At 36.4% G+C, this 18,361-nt stretch overlaps 1 protein-coding gene across 3 annotated transcripts in view; it reads left to right on the top strand.

Annotated features, from left to right (window-relative positions):
• Positions 1-16,340, top strand: part of LOC110113866 — a 28,348-nt gene extending 12,008 nt beyond the window's left edge. For 2 of the 3 annotated variants that reach the window (XM_020846576.2, XM_020846574.2), the window contains exons 3-6: positions 1,026-1,279; positions 12,479-12,680; positions 14,134-14,265; positions 14,367-14,753. In XM_020846576.2, the coding sequence (XP_020702235.1) occupies positions 1,026-1,279; positions 12,479-12,680; positions 14,134-14,265; positions 14,367-14,485 (707 nt within the window). In that variant the 3' untranslated portion in view covers positions 14,486-14,753. Of the gene's footprint in view, positions 1-1,025; positions 1,280-12,478; positions 12,681-14,133; positions 14,266-14,366; positions 14,754-16,105 lie in introns of those variants that run through there. The other variant, XM_020846575.2, reaches the window with a different exon arrangement.
• The last annotated feature ends 2,021 nt before the right edge of the window (positions 16,341-18,361 follow it).

The raw sequence follows: 18,361 nt of genomic DNA, 5'->3' as shown, positions 1-18,361 counted from the left end.
GAACCTTCCATACATCTTTTCATGGATGGAAGCAAATTGATTATGAAAATCAGCGATTTTTTCCTCCAAATTTGTCTTTAGTTGACATATTTCTCCCTCCAATACTTCAACTTTCCTTCCGGCTATTTTCCTTCCCAAGATTTATGAGGTCTTGTTGCAGATGACATTTTTTTGCTAAAATTTCTGGATTTCAGCCGCCGATGGTCCCAAGACAACGCTATGATACCAATTTGATAGGAAATACTTGAGTTCGCAAGTAACCCTAAGGGAAATACTTAAGTTTGCAAGCAAACCTAGCAATAATCGGTAAAAACAGCAAGAAATATGCTGATTTCAGAGAGAAAACAGAAAAAAACAATGTAGGAATCTCAGGATATTGTAGAGAAACACAAGGAAAACTTCTATTCAATCTAGGAAGAAAAAAAACATTACAAGATACTAGTTTCTTCGATTCGAGAGGAAGAAACAACTCTCCAATTCTCTAGCAAAGCCTAGAGCCTAAGAACACAAACCCTAGATCTCAAATCGCTTTCAAATTCAAGATGAAAAACAAACCCTAGCCAAAAAGACTAATTAAAGCAAAAGGATAAAAGTTTAATCCCTAAACAGCCCCCTAATTTGAATTTTTCCCTCCAAAGCAAGGATTAATTAGTGAGTGGGCCCCTCCTTGTTCCGCCCCTCCCCCTGTTGCCTCCGCCTGTAGACGTGAACCAGTCTACTAGGAACCGGTTCAGCCGGCTTAGGTCCGGCCTAACAGAATGCAAATGGAAAAAAGTTTGGCTATTAAATTTCATTTTTTTTTTTGTTTGTTTGTGGACTTTCAAAGTGATTCATGATCTAATTTTTAAATGTGAATGGTTGTAGCTGATGTCTGAATGCAACTTTTAGGCTCTTTCATGAGGTAGCCTTGTGGTTTTGATACAGATGTCAGTTCTGTAGCTGGTGTCTGAATGCAACTTTTAGGCTCTTTCATGAGGTAGCTTCTTTGTTCTGTTCTTAGTTATTTGACAAGTTGGTGTTTATAGGGCACTCTGGCAGAACAGTACCAGTAACTTCTCAGACACTTGCGCCAAACAGTCAAAATGAATGCCTTCAACCAGCAGTTGTGCCTGAGCTTTTCAAGATTAAGTCTCGTTTGGCTATGGATTTCACTGAAATTGAACGAGGATTGGGTGAGGCTGAGATTTCTGCTTCTATTTCATCAGATTTGCAAAAAGATGATCCATTGAAGAAGTTCCTTCCTCCAGCAATAACCATGAATTGTTCGGAAGAGCTTCAGGTAATTAAATCTTTTCATCATTAACGTTTTGATATTTGATTTAATTAATTATTAAAATCCATGCACAACCATAATCAAGGGTTGTTAGGATTCATTTAGGGGTAATGTAAAGCATTCAAAACTCACTTGGCCATTTGTAGTGTATTTGAAATCCGTTGAAATCGAGCGAGTTCCAAATACATCGCATCTTTCTTGTGTGAAAACGAGTGAAAACCCAACTGTTTGTCTCCCACAGTTCCCGCAGGCACTCTTCCTTCTTCCTTCCTTTACTCTCGCATCCCGCTCGCCTACGACGTTCCAGCGACGCTTTGGCTCGTGACACTTTTGCCCACGACAGGCAGTGACCTAACTTCTTCCCTCTCTCGCTCGAACTTCAGTCGGATGGGTAAATGGCTTTTATTTGTACAATTTTTTTGACATTTCTGAATTGAAACTAGCTTTGTTTCGGGATTTCTATGGTTTCAAATAGAGATTAGATGAATGTCTTTGCTTTGGATTTTTTTTGCCTACGAGATAAATAGGAGGATAGATTTTTGTTTTGAAAATTATTATGAGTATTACAGGTTTTCTTAAAAAAATTCATAAAATTTCTCATTTGTCTTGCATTTCAATAGATTAAGTTTTGGAAAGATTCTGAACATAGTAATTTGGAGAAGAGAATGGTGAGCCAAATGGTGAAGAATTTATTTTGTCAATCAGGGAGTGAGCATGGAGAAGAGAATGGTGTTGCTTGAGCAGTTTGGAGAAGCTCTTTTTATTTTTAGTGAATGAAAATCAGTAACTTGTTTGATAGAGAATTGAATAAATTGCAAAGTTTATTCCAGTTTGTTGGTCCTTGCTAATACAATACCAAACAACCCCTAAGATATTCAAAATACACTGTTTTTATTTTACTCTGCATATACCTCACCAAACAAGAAAAATAATTCCCATGCATTTACTTTGCAGTCAATCAAATAGTCCTAAAGTATCTAAATATATTATATTTATTTTACACTATATTTACTTTACACTGCATTCTTTTTTCAGGTAACCAAATAAAAAAAAACAATGCACAAGCAAGCCTATAACTCAGACTTCATTGGTGTGCAAAATATAGGATTTCTAGTTCTAGCATGGCCACTATCCCAAACATGATTTTCCTATCCCTAAGGGGAAGGCACTTCTTTTCTGCTTTATTTTTGGGTGAGGATGGATGCTAGTGATCCACACAATGAGTTGTAGCCTCAAGCTTACCATTCAGGGACATCCAACTATAGGTTGATAATTGTTGGCTCAAGAAAAACGACGTGAAGGCATGAATCCTGCTTTACAAACATAGAATTCCATTCTCCTTAAATCAGATGGTAATTAACTAGATTTCTCCTGAGAATAGTGTCGGGTTTAATTAGATCTTGGTCCTTATTTCTCATAAGCGCAAGCACTCATAGTTGATTACCCATCTTAATACGTAAGAGAAAACTTCCAATTAATGATGAATAAATTTTAGGTGTTTTAGTTTTAATTGTGGGGAAAATAAAGGTAAACCTGATCAAGATCCCATGATTCTGTCATCCTGGGTATACCATAAGTTTTAGTCTACCAACACTAGCAATCATTGACCTTAGTGTCTAGGGAATCTGATCAGCAACCATGAGTTGCCTCCTCTCTGGTATTCTGAGTAGACTGAAGTGGTTAGATATGAATTTTAGTTTGATTGAATTTTGGGGTTTACATTTATTATAATACCTAGTAGTTGGTTTGGTTTGGGGTTTATGACTTCATTTAGAAGTCACCCAAAAGTTTGAATTAAAGCAGGTCTTGCGATTTCTATTAGAAGTAACCCATATATTTGAATTTGGGTTGAGACTTATGGCTTTCATTAAAAGTAGCCCGTAAAGTGGCTCTTACAACTTAGCCTCATATACTAAGATGCCCGAAGGTTTTAAATTTGGTTGTTTTGGTTTTAGGGTTATTGCAATTTATTTAACAATTTCCCTAACATGTGGGTTTTATAACTTCACTTAGAAGTTGTTTGTTGACGGGTCTTATAACCTAGCCCTATAGGTTAAGCTACCTAATTATTTTGGTTGACAGGTCTTGCGACTCCTTTAGAAGTTGCCTGTAGGTTTAATTTGGAGTGTAGCTTACGACTCTACTTATGAGTTGCCCAAAGATGGGTCTTACATCCTAGCTCTATGACAAGGTTACTCGTGGATTTAATTATTTAGGTAGGTCTTACAACTTTTGTTTGGAAGTTGTCTAAAAGTGAGTCTTACAATCTAATCCTTTAGATCAAGATGCCCGTTGGTTATTGTTGGAGGGTTTGATATTTTATTTAAAAATTTTCTAAAATAATAGATCTCATGACTCAAATTAGAAGTTATCTAGTTATGTGGATATGATGGGTCTTACTGCTTCTCTTTGGAAGTAGCTCATTAGTTGGTCTTATAACCTAGCCCTATAGGAAAGGCTGCCCATTAATTAGAATTTGGTTGACAAGTCCTACAACTTCCTTAGAAGTTGTCTGGTTATTTGGGTATAAAGTGTCTTACTGCTTATGTTTGGAAGTAGCTATTGGTGGGTCTTGCACAGACTAAATATATTTCATCCTTAGTCGAGAGTGTTCTTCTAATGCGTTAATAGGGTAATTAACTCTGAGGGCTTGTGCTCATATGAAGTATAACCCATATCTAAATAAACCATGTCATTACTCTCAGGGGAAATCTATTTAAAATTTAAATTCAATCAACCTGAGAAAAATTGGAACCTTAAGCTTGCAAGAGCGAACATGTTGTCACGTCAACAATCTATGGAACATCTTAATTGTAATGAATTCTATATTAGTTTTCATTCTCTCATTTTTGTATATTTCTTACTAGTCCCCACTTAGAGTCTTATACTTCCTTAAATCTAGCACAAATGATAGAATCAAACACTATAAATTCTCTCCAAATTTATGTAATCTTTTAATGTTAGGTTATGCACTCATGTCCCATGGAATATTTCATCCTCCTTCAAGCTCTATAATAACTGTTTCAAAGCCTGGCATATCTCAATTTTATTTATGTGGGAAATGTGCAATGGAATCTGCCATGTGCATACGCCTGACACTTTTTTTCATACCACACAGCATAACTCGACAATTTACCTCATTACAATATGAAGCCCTTTGTGGGTCTCCGAAAGGATTTTGCTCGTGTGATTCGAATGCAAAGGGTACGATCACACTATCCCGTAGGACAAAATGGTCGTAAGCCTTTACAATCAACACAAGCAGGCCGATGGAAGAGCAGATGGAGTTATAGATACGATTAGCCATGGAGGATAGCAGGTTTTCACCTACCAACCTCGATGGATAATAATATCTATAACCCTAAATTCACGAGATTTCCCCCATTCGATACATCAGCTCGAATGAGGTTTATTTGATCGTGGGGATCGGTTTCCTACAGGCGCAAGCCCCCATAGTTAATTACATCATAAGCCTTGACTTAGGAAAACTCTCGATTAAGGATATTAGATTATCTTCTCTAATGGGTTTAGTGCAAGGGGATTTCTAGGCTTTCCTAATCAAAGAGAAAGAGTGTCCCAAGTTGGCTTAATCAATCACACATGGTCCAGTCAACATCCGGTCGGCTCAAAGAAGTGGAAACTGGAGAAAAAGAAGGGCGACGCAATCAGACATGCACAAGAGAAGGAAGGAGGTGGCGTCATCCGTGTGACGCAGATGGGTAGGGTTTATAGCTTCTGAAAGGAAGGAAGACTTACCCACCGATAAGGCGTATAGTGGTTCACTTGTACCACTCACCTTTAGATCTCAAATCTATAAGAGGTGTAATATCGTACATACGACATTAACACCTACGACCTAACTAATGCAGTCTGGACTTATTCCTTGCCTGAAAAAGGAAGCCAGCTAAAATCCTAGGCACAACCAATCGCCCTATATGTATGCAAGATGGGAAGGCTCTATCTTAAGGATTCAACGATTAATAGTTCAGAAGACTTAAATCAACGACTCTACAATATGCAGACGAATAGACCTATCGTTGTATGATGCATGAAAAGATGCAAAAATAAGAAATGTCCTTTGGTCCACTAATACAATGCATGCATGTAAGGTGCGTTGTGGAGAAAAGTGTGTAAGAACAGATGTGTGCATGACATCCAGAGTACAGAAAAAGTAAATAAACACACCCTAAGGGTACCCTCCAGGCAAGGTACCCGCACAGAAAATCATCAGAGTCATGCCCACTTCGTGTGGGAAAACAACGATGCCCAAGGGCATAAATAGGTGGCCTACTCTACAGGCCTAAATGACCCTAAGGGTCTCTAAGGCTCACAGAAGGTGGAGGGTATCGTACCCAAAATCGGAAAAGGCCAAGATCCTAGCAGAAAAACAATGATGCCCACTTCGTGTGGGAAAACAACGATGCCGACCGGCACAAATAGGTGGTCTACTCTACAGGCCTAAATGACCCTAATGGTCTCTAGGGTTCACAGAAGGGGGGGCAAGCTTTGCCCTATAGGGCCAAAGCTTCGTCAGTGCACTAACCTATGGCTGGCTACCTAAACATGCTAGAATACATATCAACAAAATGTGTGTGATGTGTAGCAGTCTCGATATATAAGTAGGAGTTTAGGTTGCAAAAAATCATACCTGAGCGTGGCGCAGCCACTCAATAATTCCAAGCAAGCAAATTGTCCATTGATTCTTGATCGTGCAAGTCTCGGTGTACCTCGCAAAATAAGATAAAAGAGAAAGATATATATGAGCGTAGATGCCGTTCAGAAAAGAAATGCATGTAAATAAGATAATATAACTGACTGAAAATTTAAGAATTGCATTTATAGAATATAGGCATGTAGTAAATACTGAACAACAAAAGAAAATATTAGCCTAACCTAGGGCTAAAGGTCGTGTCCTAACCAAACAAGTCTAAGGTGTGTGTAGGCTGTGCAGTTTTGGATAGGTCCTATGTAGGATGATTTAATTGAAGTTGCTTATAATTTGATTTGTTGAGGGGCCAAAAGGGACATTTTAATTGGAGTTTAAATATTAGTAATTTAGGAATGATTTTAGAGATTTTATTTTAGGATTTGATTGATTACCACCTTTGTTTCACACCGAGGCCGTGAGGTTTATTTCACCCTCCTTGGGGCTAACTTAATAGCCTCGTAGGCCTGGGTTACCCAGTGATAATTATTTAGTTGGTTATAAATTAAAAAAAAAGTGTAGATTAGGAAATCTATTAATCAAATTGGTTGATTGATTTTAAATATTGACCTAAAGTTTGATATTTTAAGAGTCTTTTATCCTAATGAATTTTAGCTTAGGTTTGAATCTCCTAATTAAAGTCTACCTCTTTTAAATTTTAGGTTTGTTAGGAGATTATCATTGGTTTAGTTGAAATTGATTTAGATTTGGTATTTTTAATGGTTATGAAACATTAATTATGGTTAGAATAAAAAATTAAGTGTTTTAGCATATTTTAAAAGATTGAATTAGGGTTGATTTCCGTTGGTTGATTATTAGTAGATTAAGGGGAACTAAGCCTAGGAGAACGTGTCACTAAGTTCTTGTTTTGATGTCTCTATCCTATAGGGAGCATGCATCCTAAGTCTATGTTATCTAAGACCCGGTCCTTAATTTTTGTCCTTAGATGTCGCTAAAGTTATAGGACTAAAATGAGTCTTGTTTTCTAACCCTCTAAGACTTTCGTACATATGTCACTAGGCTTAGAAATCTATAGCAAAGCAGTAGAAAGAAAAAGAATGAAAATTAGAAATAAAAGGGATGTAGGCATTGCTGTTTTGGACACACTTCTTTAAAGACAAGTGTATCCTAAAGCAACATTAACAATGCCCTTTAATGTTCCCACAATCCAAATGAGGTACTTGATACGTTTGGGACCTCTACCTACCACACACTCTAAACAAAGCCTACAACAACTAGGGGGAACAAATTATCTTTGGTTTTATATTCATCCAAAAATTTTTCATCTTTAGGAGCTAACACTAAAGGGAGAAAATTCAAATGAGCAAAGATCATCTAACTCCCAAAAGACACTAAAGGCCTTCTGACACAAAGTTACTACTAAAGCTCTAAAACCCCAACATTTATCTTTTAGAAACCAAGGTAAATCAATATGAAGACAATTCACACATTAATCATCATCTCACTCTAAGAGAGACTACTAAGAGATTCTACTACACAAATCCGATCATCAAATTATACCTTTCAAAAAAAAAAATAATTTTTTTTAGGACCTTTCAAATGGGCTACTACACAAAATTCTACAAAAAGAAATCTATCAAAATCTCTTTTTTTTTTGACACCAAAACTCTACAGAATCTCTACAAAATCTCCACAAAATATTCTATCAAAATTATTCAATAGGAAATCAATTCATGCACTAATCATTAACTTGTTCTAAGAAAAGCTACTAAGGGATTCTTCTATACTAAGCAAACCACCGAATTAGGAGTCTCAAACTACTCAATGAAAATTTCTAAACAAAACACTACACAAAATCCTACAAAAGTCATCTACCAAAATCATCTCTTTCAACACAAAATTCTACCCAAAACGACCCATAATCAAGTGCCTCTCCTTTCATTTGGAGTGGGGTAGAAAATCATAAAGCTTTCCAACAAGAAAGTTGTATAAAACCTCTCGTTGTAAAGCCTTCACGAAATTCGTCGCATAAAATCCTTCAAAAAAAACAAATCTAAAACAACTAATAAATTATTCCGATCGAAGCAAAATAAGACCCCTTCCAATCAAAAGCAACTTCCCCAAATTTGCAACACAAAGCGACTCGTGAGAAGACTTCAATAAAAGCAAAGAGAAATATTTCATAAAGCTCTTTAAATATAAAACAACTCATAAGACTCTCCAAAACACTTCAAACATGCATCTTTTTTTTAAGTGACAAATAAAAAAAAACTTCATTTTCACACATGTCATAAAAGAAATACTCCAAATCATCGCGTAAAATCTTTTACTATAAAAGGTCATATGTGTAGAAAAAGATGCTTTTGAATGTTGCAAACATAATTGTAAGACATATACTAAGTCATGTTACATGCTTCTACTAAAGCCATCACAACACAATTATATGCCACACATAAACTCCCCTCATAAGGGACATCGATACATATGATTAAACTTTGCAAAAGCTCCAAATAAATCACAATACTTGGATAACATTCTCTATGTGAAATCTAGGAATTTCCATGATTCAATTTCAAAAAGGTGCATACAGAAACCACATATATTTGCACTTTTAACTAAAGGAATTCAATGCAACATGCTCTTTCTAAGGCCACAAGAAGAGCATAACGAATCAATGAAAGAAAAGGTATCAAGTCTCCTTTGATATCAACCCTTTAATATAGGGATGAATGATCCTTCATGAAAAACAAAGAATAACAGCTTATTAAGAATGAAACTCTATGCCACCTCAAATATTCCTTCTTTCTTATCTACTGAACAATCATGCCAAGACATTAAAACATAGGTACATATCCAAGGAATAAACTGGTTTAATCATGGCTTGCAAAGCATGAAACTATTTCTTGATGGTAAGCAACAATATTATTTCACAATTGAACTCATAAAGGAGGCTTCCAATCAAATATGAATGAGTGCAGTTATTCTATTCATTTTACCATAAACAACAATCAGAGAGGAAAACTAATCTCTATGCAATGACCCAATTTTGGAGACTAACTTGCAATGATAAATAAAGAAAAGTTATCTTCCATGATGTACTTAGATGTATAGAGAAAGAGTTTTGTTCCACATTTCTTTCACCAACAAAAGCTCACAAGATTTTAATGCCAATAGCATGATGACCTTGCTTGTAAACCCATAACACTTTCATGTAGTGAACATTTATGGAATAAAGTGTAAGAAACCTCCACATATCACATTAGCCATACTTTATAATGGCCATAAAAGAGAGGGCACAAACTCCAAAGCTATATGCAGACAACATTAATGTTCTCAATCTTATGATAGGGATTCTCAAGAGCCCCACCAAACAGGAGTCACTTTCATGCAGGTGTAAGATATGAAATCATTTGCTAGTATAAACCTTTCCAACAAACAGACTATTTTTTTATTAGAATATTATAAACATATGAATCACAACTAGGAGACGAAGCACAAGGAAGCTCATTAGCATGACTGACAATCTCTACACCATATGACATTTTTTTAATGAAACAGTTTACACAAGAAATCATGATAACAATCCTCATCAATAATCATTATGGTATGAAAATATCTTTTCAAGGCATAACATGTTCGTAACCACATAGGCCAAGTGAAATGTACGCATACTAATACGATAAAATTTTTCACAAGATTTATCATGTATTGAATCGAAGTATAACAAGTCTCCACTATCTTTGTATCTAAACATGTACCTCCTCCAAGAGGCATTATCGCAAATGGTTTATATGCATACCTTAGTGAATGGCAAAATAGCTCCATACAACCCAAACTTTATCGCAAAACACGTTCTATTCTCAATATTTCATCATTTCAGTAGAGTATGAACCAAATACAACTAGATCCAGTAGCCAATGTCTTTTCCAAATCATAAATCATCCAACGATTCAATAACCACCAATTAATAAACATGAGACTTTTCACCAATTAGTAAACCAGTGACATAACCAAGCTAAGGAACAAGGTTTTGTATGAGTGATACCCGAATAAAAGGCATAACAGAAGGAATACAACCTTTACAAAGTATTTAATCAAATGACTAGTATGCAAGGTTTAAGAAGTGATGTAAAATAATCTCTTTAAATGTATTGCCATGTCACACCTAAGACTTCTAAATCATGTGGTACAAAGTAAGTGCAAGACAATAAGCATATAATAAAAAGACTCCAATGACATTAGAATCTCCCAAACGAGTTCTCTTCTAAGTAACCGAAATCAACATGTATGTTGCTTACACATGTATCCTTAATAAACATAACCATGATTATCTTATATGCATATTTCGGCAATCAATAACATGACCTCTCATGATTTATGACAACCTAAACATGGGATTTTGAATAAACTTACCAGAACATGATCATGTCATTTTAATCCAACTTACTTAACACAATTTATATAAAAAGGAAAAGTCACCCAATGGAGATTAGTATTATAAAGCATATAGATTGTGTGATGTCGACTACAACAAGAGAGCAAAGTGGCTATCATTCATTCTCAACATAAATATTCATTCTTAGTCTCATATCTTCAAGGAATATAAATATCCATGAAGCATTGAGTTAAGAAAACAACCATCCAAACATTATTATTTTCTCATTAGCATTTTGTCAAACACTTGATATGCATTAATCGTAAGATCGTAGAAAACAAGCTATTATGAAAGTTTGATTTATACGCCTACTTGATTGAAACCTTCTAAATAATCCATAAAAGACCCTTTCATGATTAGTGTAACAATAACTTCAACAAAGAGATAAAGAAGATACATATGAACACACATAGATAATGAAACTTCGTTCTTCAAATTTTGCAAAGGATTTAAACACGATTACTCTTCTCATTCATTAACATGGAAGCAAATAGATGTAAGGAAAAGGGAAAGAAGATGAAGAAGAATGAAGAAGAAGGAAAGGGAAAGTATACTCACAGAGAGGAGCTCGGGTAGATCCAAGCGTCGGACAAGACGACGGGCTCGCTCTAGGAGAGGGAGATCGGCCTCCCTATTTCAGTCCGAATAGAGCAGAGACGGAGAGGGAGGGAGAGCTCAGTCGGGGTCTTCTACACACGGGAGAAGAAGAAGAAGAAGAGGAGCTACTTGCAATGGAGCCGGCGGTTAGGGCTAGGACCGACTCCTGTTCGGGCATGCAAGGAGCGACGGGAGCAATCAGGAGTTTGTCGAGTCCGGTCTTGGGCCGTGCGAAGCCGAGGGAGAGAGCGGGAGGGAGGCGCGGCTCGTCTGCGAACGGGGAACACCGAGAGAGGGAGAGCGGGCTGAGCGAACAAACAAAGAGAGCGGGAGAGATCGGGCTGAGCAAACAAAATAGAGAGAGGGGGGCGAATCCGGTGTGAGAGAGAGAGCGGGAGAGGGGAGATCAGGATTTCCCTGGGTTGCTTCCGACCGAGAACCAGAGAGGGAGAGGGAGCGAATCCGAGAGCTTGAGAGAGAGAGGGTGATCGCGAGAGAAAGAGAGACCGAGAGCCAGTGAGGGGAAGTCGGTCTCTTGCAATGAAGCCGACGGCTAGGGCTCCGCAAAATTAGTGAGACCAGAGAGGGAGAAGGGATTTCCGTCTTGGAACCCCGAGGGAGAGAGTGCCGCTCTCTGCGAAAAAATCCAGCTCTCTCGAGCGAATCGGGTCTCACGTGACTGAATACTGCGGCAACGGTCGACTTCGGATTTTGGGGAAATCGGAGCCGTCGAGGCAGTTTCCTGATTTGGGAAGTCAATTCAAATTGAACCAAAAGCGAAATAGAGTTTATTTGAATTAAATTGAGTTGATTTGAATCAGATTTGGGCTCAAATCAGGCTCAATCCTAGGCCAAAATGGGATCAGTTTGGGCTCGAGGCGGTTCGACTTAATCATGTCGATGAAATTACACCCAAATCGATATTAATTTAAATCAAATCGAGCTCGATGCAATTAATCGACTAATTGAACACAGTCGAGACTAATTGGAATCAATTCGAATAGATTCGAGTTCGAATTGAGCTCGACGAGGTTCAATCGAATCAATCGAAGGTGCTCGAGAATATTTGCGAAAATTGAGGTCAACACCCTTGGCTTCATATTGTATTCTTGCCATTGACGAGCTGTACTGTTTAGTTCTAAAGAGTCATTACTACTCTGACAAATTGGCAGATGCTAATTTTCAACTGTGTTGTTCATGATCATTAAGCCATGGATGCGGTGCACGTGTTCACCTTTGTAGCAAAAATCAAGACTTATATATAAGATACTTTTGAAAAGTTAAAAACACCTGAACATAATTAGCCGAGAGAACTTCATTGTTAATTTCTTGCTTCATATATGATTTCAATTTCTGCAATTATCTTAAGCATTTTTTTATCCATCTCTGTAAATGAATTTTATCAATGATTATTTATTACCTGAATTTCTCTCTCTTTTTTAGGAAGTCTTCGAAAAAGTTGCTTTCGGTTCTCCTCTTAACAATATCTTCGCTGCACCTATTTCAGGAAAAGATAAACAAATTTCTTTCTTATAAAAGGGCTGGGAAAAGCTTCAATGCAGATTTGCGTAAAAAGAAGGATTATCGAAATCCAGATTTTCTTCAGCACGCTGTCAGATATCAAGACATCGAACAGATTGGTAGTTGCTTTGGCACAGAAGTCTTTGACCCACAAGGATATGACAAAAGTGACTTCTATGATCAAATAGGTCACTGATGGCTTCTTTTTAATGTTTTATCTACTTATTCTAGAGCTTCTATTATTTTCTTGCTGATCTTTGTGACTTTAATAATTCCTTTTGAGAGAAGAATTTTGATAGTGTTAAGTTTTGAGTTAAGTGCAAAAGTTTCTTGATAGTTAATTCCATAGGATTGTGAAATTCTCTAGCTACCAACCAAGCCTTGAATCTCTCAACTGATCCATTTTCTTTGTACTTTATAGTGAAAATTCACTTGTACCTCATGGGCCTTTTCATGGCTGACAAACCAGTAATAGTCAATTTTCCATTCTTCTTAAGCGCATCAATCTTATCTTGTACTAACTTCTTCCGGTCTGAATTTTGTAATGCCTCTTGTATTATACTAGGGACCTAAATCTCACCAAAAAAAGTAGCAAATGCTTTGTAAGATGGTGATAGCCCTTCATAAGTAACGTAATTCCCAATTGGATGACTTGTACAGCTCCTAACACCCTTCCTCAATGCAATCGATATTGTAGAGTCATCAATGTTAGGAATTGGCACATTACCATCCTTATCAGTGCCTATGTTTTCTTCAGGTGGACTTGAAATTTAGTCAATATCTTGGCCACATGCTCGCAGTGATTCGTGTTCTAGCTCTTATATTTTCCTCATGATGTAGACTTAAAATTCTCATTAGCAAATTTTAAAGCCATAGATTGAACAAACATGGGATAAGAAACATCTGTGAGCTGGACTGATGATTGAATAAGGACGGGTGTGGATAAGTCTTCTTTATGGTCTTTGGGCAAAAGCACGGGTTGAGAAGAACTTGATGACTTTGAGTGGGCAAATGGCATAGACTCAAGAAAGAACTCCCCCTGAACATGAGATTTGGGATAAAATGACACCTATTCAAAGAAAGAGATATCCATTGTGGTGTAAAATCTTTTGATGGTTGGAGAATAATATTTGTTCCCTTTTTTTAGTTGGAGAGTATCCTAGAAAAATACACTTATTGACTTTAGGATCAAATTTGCTACGATGTTGAGAATAGACATGAACATATACCGTGCAACCAAATATCTTGGGTGGCAAATTAGATGAAGCTGTATGGGTGTGAGGAAAATTTGATAGAAGAGGCTGAATTGGAGATTGAAAATTAAGGTCTCTCGATGATATACAATTGATCAAATAGGTAGTTATGAGAATGACTTTGTAGACATTTCATTTTATATACTATCAAATAAGGTCAGGTGGCATAATGGTAATTTTTTTCAGCTAATGTAATTGCGTATGTTTTATGATTGTTTGTTTAAAATTTTATCTTCTTCGTCAATGAAATACCCTCTGATGATCTGTCTTACCTATGTTTTGTTCATCCGTTGCTGGTCAAACCATGTTGTATTGATAGACACATTCATGCACTACTGTAAGCGCTTATTAATTGTCCCCTTCTGAAATTTGACTTTTCTCCTAAAAGAGGCTGATATGAAACGTGAGATGGAGAGGAAGGCTCAAGAGAGGAAAAGAAGTCAAAAAATTGATTTTGTTTCTGGAGGCATACAATCTGGGGAAGCAGCTTCTGCATTAAAGATGAATGAGAAGATTTCAGGTAACAGTTTTGGTTATTGCATGATTTTGATTTCACTGACCTTCATTAGCATCTTCCAATGTTATATTACCTGTTGTTTATCCTTTTGGTCTGAACAACAGTTGTGGGGGTTTCAAGCGGTGCCAATAATGAGCTGCAGCCAATTTCAACAACTGTGGATGCAGTAAGGGACAGCAGGTTCAATAGGAAATCAAAATGGGACAACGTATGCTCTAGCTAGCTCTTAAGATTCAATTTAAAGTTCCAAAATATTAAAACGGGTGAAAGAAATTTTTACTAGAAGAAAATATCTAGTATCTTTAGGCTGAATGTAATGTTGAACTTCCATTGCCTTCTAGAGCACATGAAAATCTACTTTCAAGTCAGCATGCATGGAACCTATTTATCTGCTTTAGTGCTGGTGGTGGATATATAGTTTTTTTGTATTAGTTTCTTTTGACATGCCACTTTGTGCATTAATGAGTCTAACTCTACTACAACCTTTTTTTTGTTGGGTTTTTTATTTGATCTACTGTTCATGGGATCTCTGTTTTACTTGTATTTTCTTTTAATAATCATCATATATGAGGGGTCCCATTTTTGTATAGTTTATATCAAAATAGATGTACCTATTTTCTTTATTTTATGTCTATTTTGTTTTGAGCTTTTTGTCCATGCACTTTACTGCATCTTATTATATGTTTTGCATAATTTCATCCATTGTGTGATATTTGTTTATGATCAGTTCATAGCAATCCTCTTTTATCTTATCATTACGTAATTTGTTTCCTTCCATCTATTTTTGTCTTTATTACAATGGTTTTTAGGCAATTGCCCCCCTATAAGTTTTAAAATACTCTAGTTTTTAGGCAATTGCTCCTCAGCAAATAGTAAATAGAATTCGCAAGGGGGCGCTGACCCCTTGAACCTCCGATATATTTGCGAAGCGTACGACAATCAAAGAATGAACAAATTTGGGTCGCTATTGACCCATTTTCTTATAGTGAAGGGTCGAGCCAAATTCTAGGTAGCACCAACAATTACTTATAAGTTCCCCCCTGCTGGAAATTAAAGTTAGTTCCACCCCTAGAATTGGTAATACTATTATTAGTGTGGGAGCTTTGGCATCTGCAAAATTCTAAAAGCATCTTGTGTGTTGATGAAATTTTAGTGCTCACCATCTTTTCTTTGGCTTCATTAGTTTTTTGGTACTGTTTTTTATATGCTCTGACTTAACTTTAATCTCGCATAAATTTTAGTGTTTGCATCTGCTTTTTGCTGTAATTTTCACAAAAGACAATTGCCAATTCCATTTGAAAAAATTGGAGTTCTGCAACCTTATTTCAATTTGCTAACCCAGTACACATTTTGCTTAAAGCATTATTAAAACAATCAATTTATCACTACAGGAGAGAGAAAAAGTAGCTCAAATCTGGCTTAGGACACTAATTTCTTCGGATTGAAAAGAAGTGGGTCAAAAGAGGCTTAAAACTTTCTAAGCCTCATCTTATCTACCCCATGGTTTTTTCAAACTGCTTGTGGTTATGAAAACCAATTTTAAATTCCTACTTTCTTCATTGTTTAATTCCATTTGGCAATGCCTGGTTTATGCCCTTTTATAATCAGCAGTACGAGGTATTTAAGGGCCTGCTTGAGGTAAATTTTATGTTATTTTTTAGCTTTTTCGAACATGTTTGTTTAGTGTGTTTTTTAATTGTTTTATTTTTAAGGAAAAATTAAAAAAAAAAAATAAATACTTAAATCAACTGAGTATTTAAAAAAAAAAAAAACTATCACAATTGTTGCATTTACATTACTCTTACTAGTATTTTGCTCTGATGCCGATTTGCTCTGATTTCAGGAATGAGAAAAGGAGAGAAACTGAAGAGAAGGGTTCAGACTGAAAAAGTCTTAGTGAAGAGGTAATGGCCATATTGAATTCCAAAATTATTGTCTTACATTAACATTTTGGCATGGTTGTTCATCTTCTTTCATTTCAACACACTCACTTTTAAGGATCCTACACAGAATGTGAACTGATTTAGACCTGCTGATATCACCAGCCATTTAAATAAGTGGTATTTCTTCAAAGAATAGCCCAGATGTTCAAATCCCTGCTTTCTTTTTCGCCTTGACCAATAGCTTACACCAGAAATGCCAATAAAATACTTAGTAATCCTGTGATAGAAGGTAGGGGCGTCAATTTTTGACACGACTCAAAACCCAACCTAGACCCGACCTGAAAAAATGTGGGTTCGGGTCGACCCATTTGTCAAAGGGGTTGGGTTCGGGTTGACTCGAAAACCCGAAAATGATATCAACTCTGCCCGTGTCTGCTGCCCACCATGTTCGTGTCGAGTGCCCGACTGCCCACGTTGCCCAACGCGTCGAGTTCCTTCGCATTGTGCATTTCCCGACAGGTTGCTGGTCGCGTCACTTTGTCGTCTTCGCGTCGCTTTGCATGTTGCCGCTGCCGCTGCGCACCTGTGCCGCCGGCAACAGGAGCTCAACTCATGCTTTTTTAGCCAATCTAGTAAATCCAGGTTAGGTCGTGTCACACGGCAACCCGCGCAGGTCGGGTCTGGGTTGAAATAGCCGACCCGTTTGCAAAAAACGGCTCGGTTTCTGGTTGAACTGTTTAGAGCCAGGTTGACTCGGGTTCGACCCAAACCCAACTCATCGACTCAAATTGACACTTCTAATAGAAGGATCCATGTTTGTTAGACAACGTGTATGGGATCTTTTGCCAAAAAATAAATATAAATAAATAAATAATAAGTGATTTAAAAAGAAAAGATTAACAAAAAAAAAAAAACAGATGTATGATGGTAACATGTTGCAGCATCTGTTGGGAAAGGCTGACGGATTTATGGACCGGCCAAAAACATAGAAGTCTGATGCTCTGCAAGCTAATTTTCTCCCATTTCCTCCTTGGTTTCATTGAGTTTGTTTGATTCTGCTATTGCTACTCTCAAAAGAATTTCCCATGAAATCATAACCCTTCACTCTGCAATTATTTTGACCTTTTTGCTCCATTGCATAAATATTTATATCTGCATTCACCTTTGAGTTCCCATTTTCTCTTATTATTCACCTTTAAGTTTCCATTATATAAACCTTTGTGATTTAAAGATTTCAAACTTTTGTATTTTTGGCAAATAAAATGTAAAGCGTCAAAAAATATGTTTAAAAACGTGTCCTTAAAAGAAAAAGGCCAAAATAAAGAGCACACGAGCTCAAGAAAATAGGCAAGAGAAAATTAAATGTGAATGAGTTTTATTATTGGTGGCGAAGAGTGCATAAATAATTAATATGTAATCCTTATAGAACAAAGCGCAAGAAATAAAACATTATGTATTGTCAAATGACCAAAAAGTTGAAAGGCTACAAACAATAACGATAACAACATCAAGCTTTTATCCCATTATATGTGATTGACCATATGAATCATTTTTCTCCATTTTGTCCTGTTAAGAGTCGAATTTTCATTTAAATCCAATGAAGAAAGGTCATTTCTAATATTTTCTAATCAAGTCTTTTTAGGTCTGCCTCTAACTTTCTTAACATAGGTTAAATCTAATACATCTGCTCTCCTAATAGGGTTATCGGAAGGCTGCCGTTTTACATGATCAAACCATTTAAGGCGATTCTCTCTAATCCTATCTCATTTCAGCAACGCTTAACTTAATATTATGATTTTTTTTTTAAACTTTACATTTTATCAAGAATAGTCTTTTAACTTTTTTAAAAAAATAGGTGCAATAATGAGATATGACAAAAACACCAAAATAAAAGCTTAATGAGATATTATGACAAAACACCAAAATAAAAGACGGCTAGAAAAATAGGCAAGAGAAAAATAAATGTGAATGAGTCTCATTGTTAGTGATAAAATATTAAAATGAGCATAAATGATTAATATATAATCTTTTGAGAGCACAACTCACCAAAAAAATAAAAGAATAAAATGCATGGTAAAAGCTCAAAGTAGGGGTGTCAATTCAGGTCAATGGGTCGGGTTCGGGTCGAACTCGGAATTGATCCGGCACTATTTGGGTCAACCCGAACCCGACCCGACATGAATGACCTGAAGTTGACCTAAAATTGCTAATTTTCA

This window comes from Dendrobium catenatum, unplaced genomic scaffold (genome assembly GCF_001605985.2).
Source record: "Dendrobium catenatum unplaced genomic scaffold, ASM160598v2 fragScaff_scaffold_370, whole genome shotgun sequence".
Classification (NCBI taxonomy): Eukaryota; Viridiplantae; Streptophyta; class Magnoliopsida; order Asparagales; family Orchidaceae; genus Dendrobium; species Dendrobium catenatum.
This window is presented reverse-complemented; position numbering and strand designations above follow the sequence as displayed.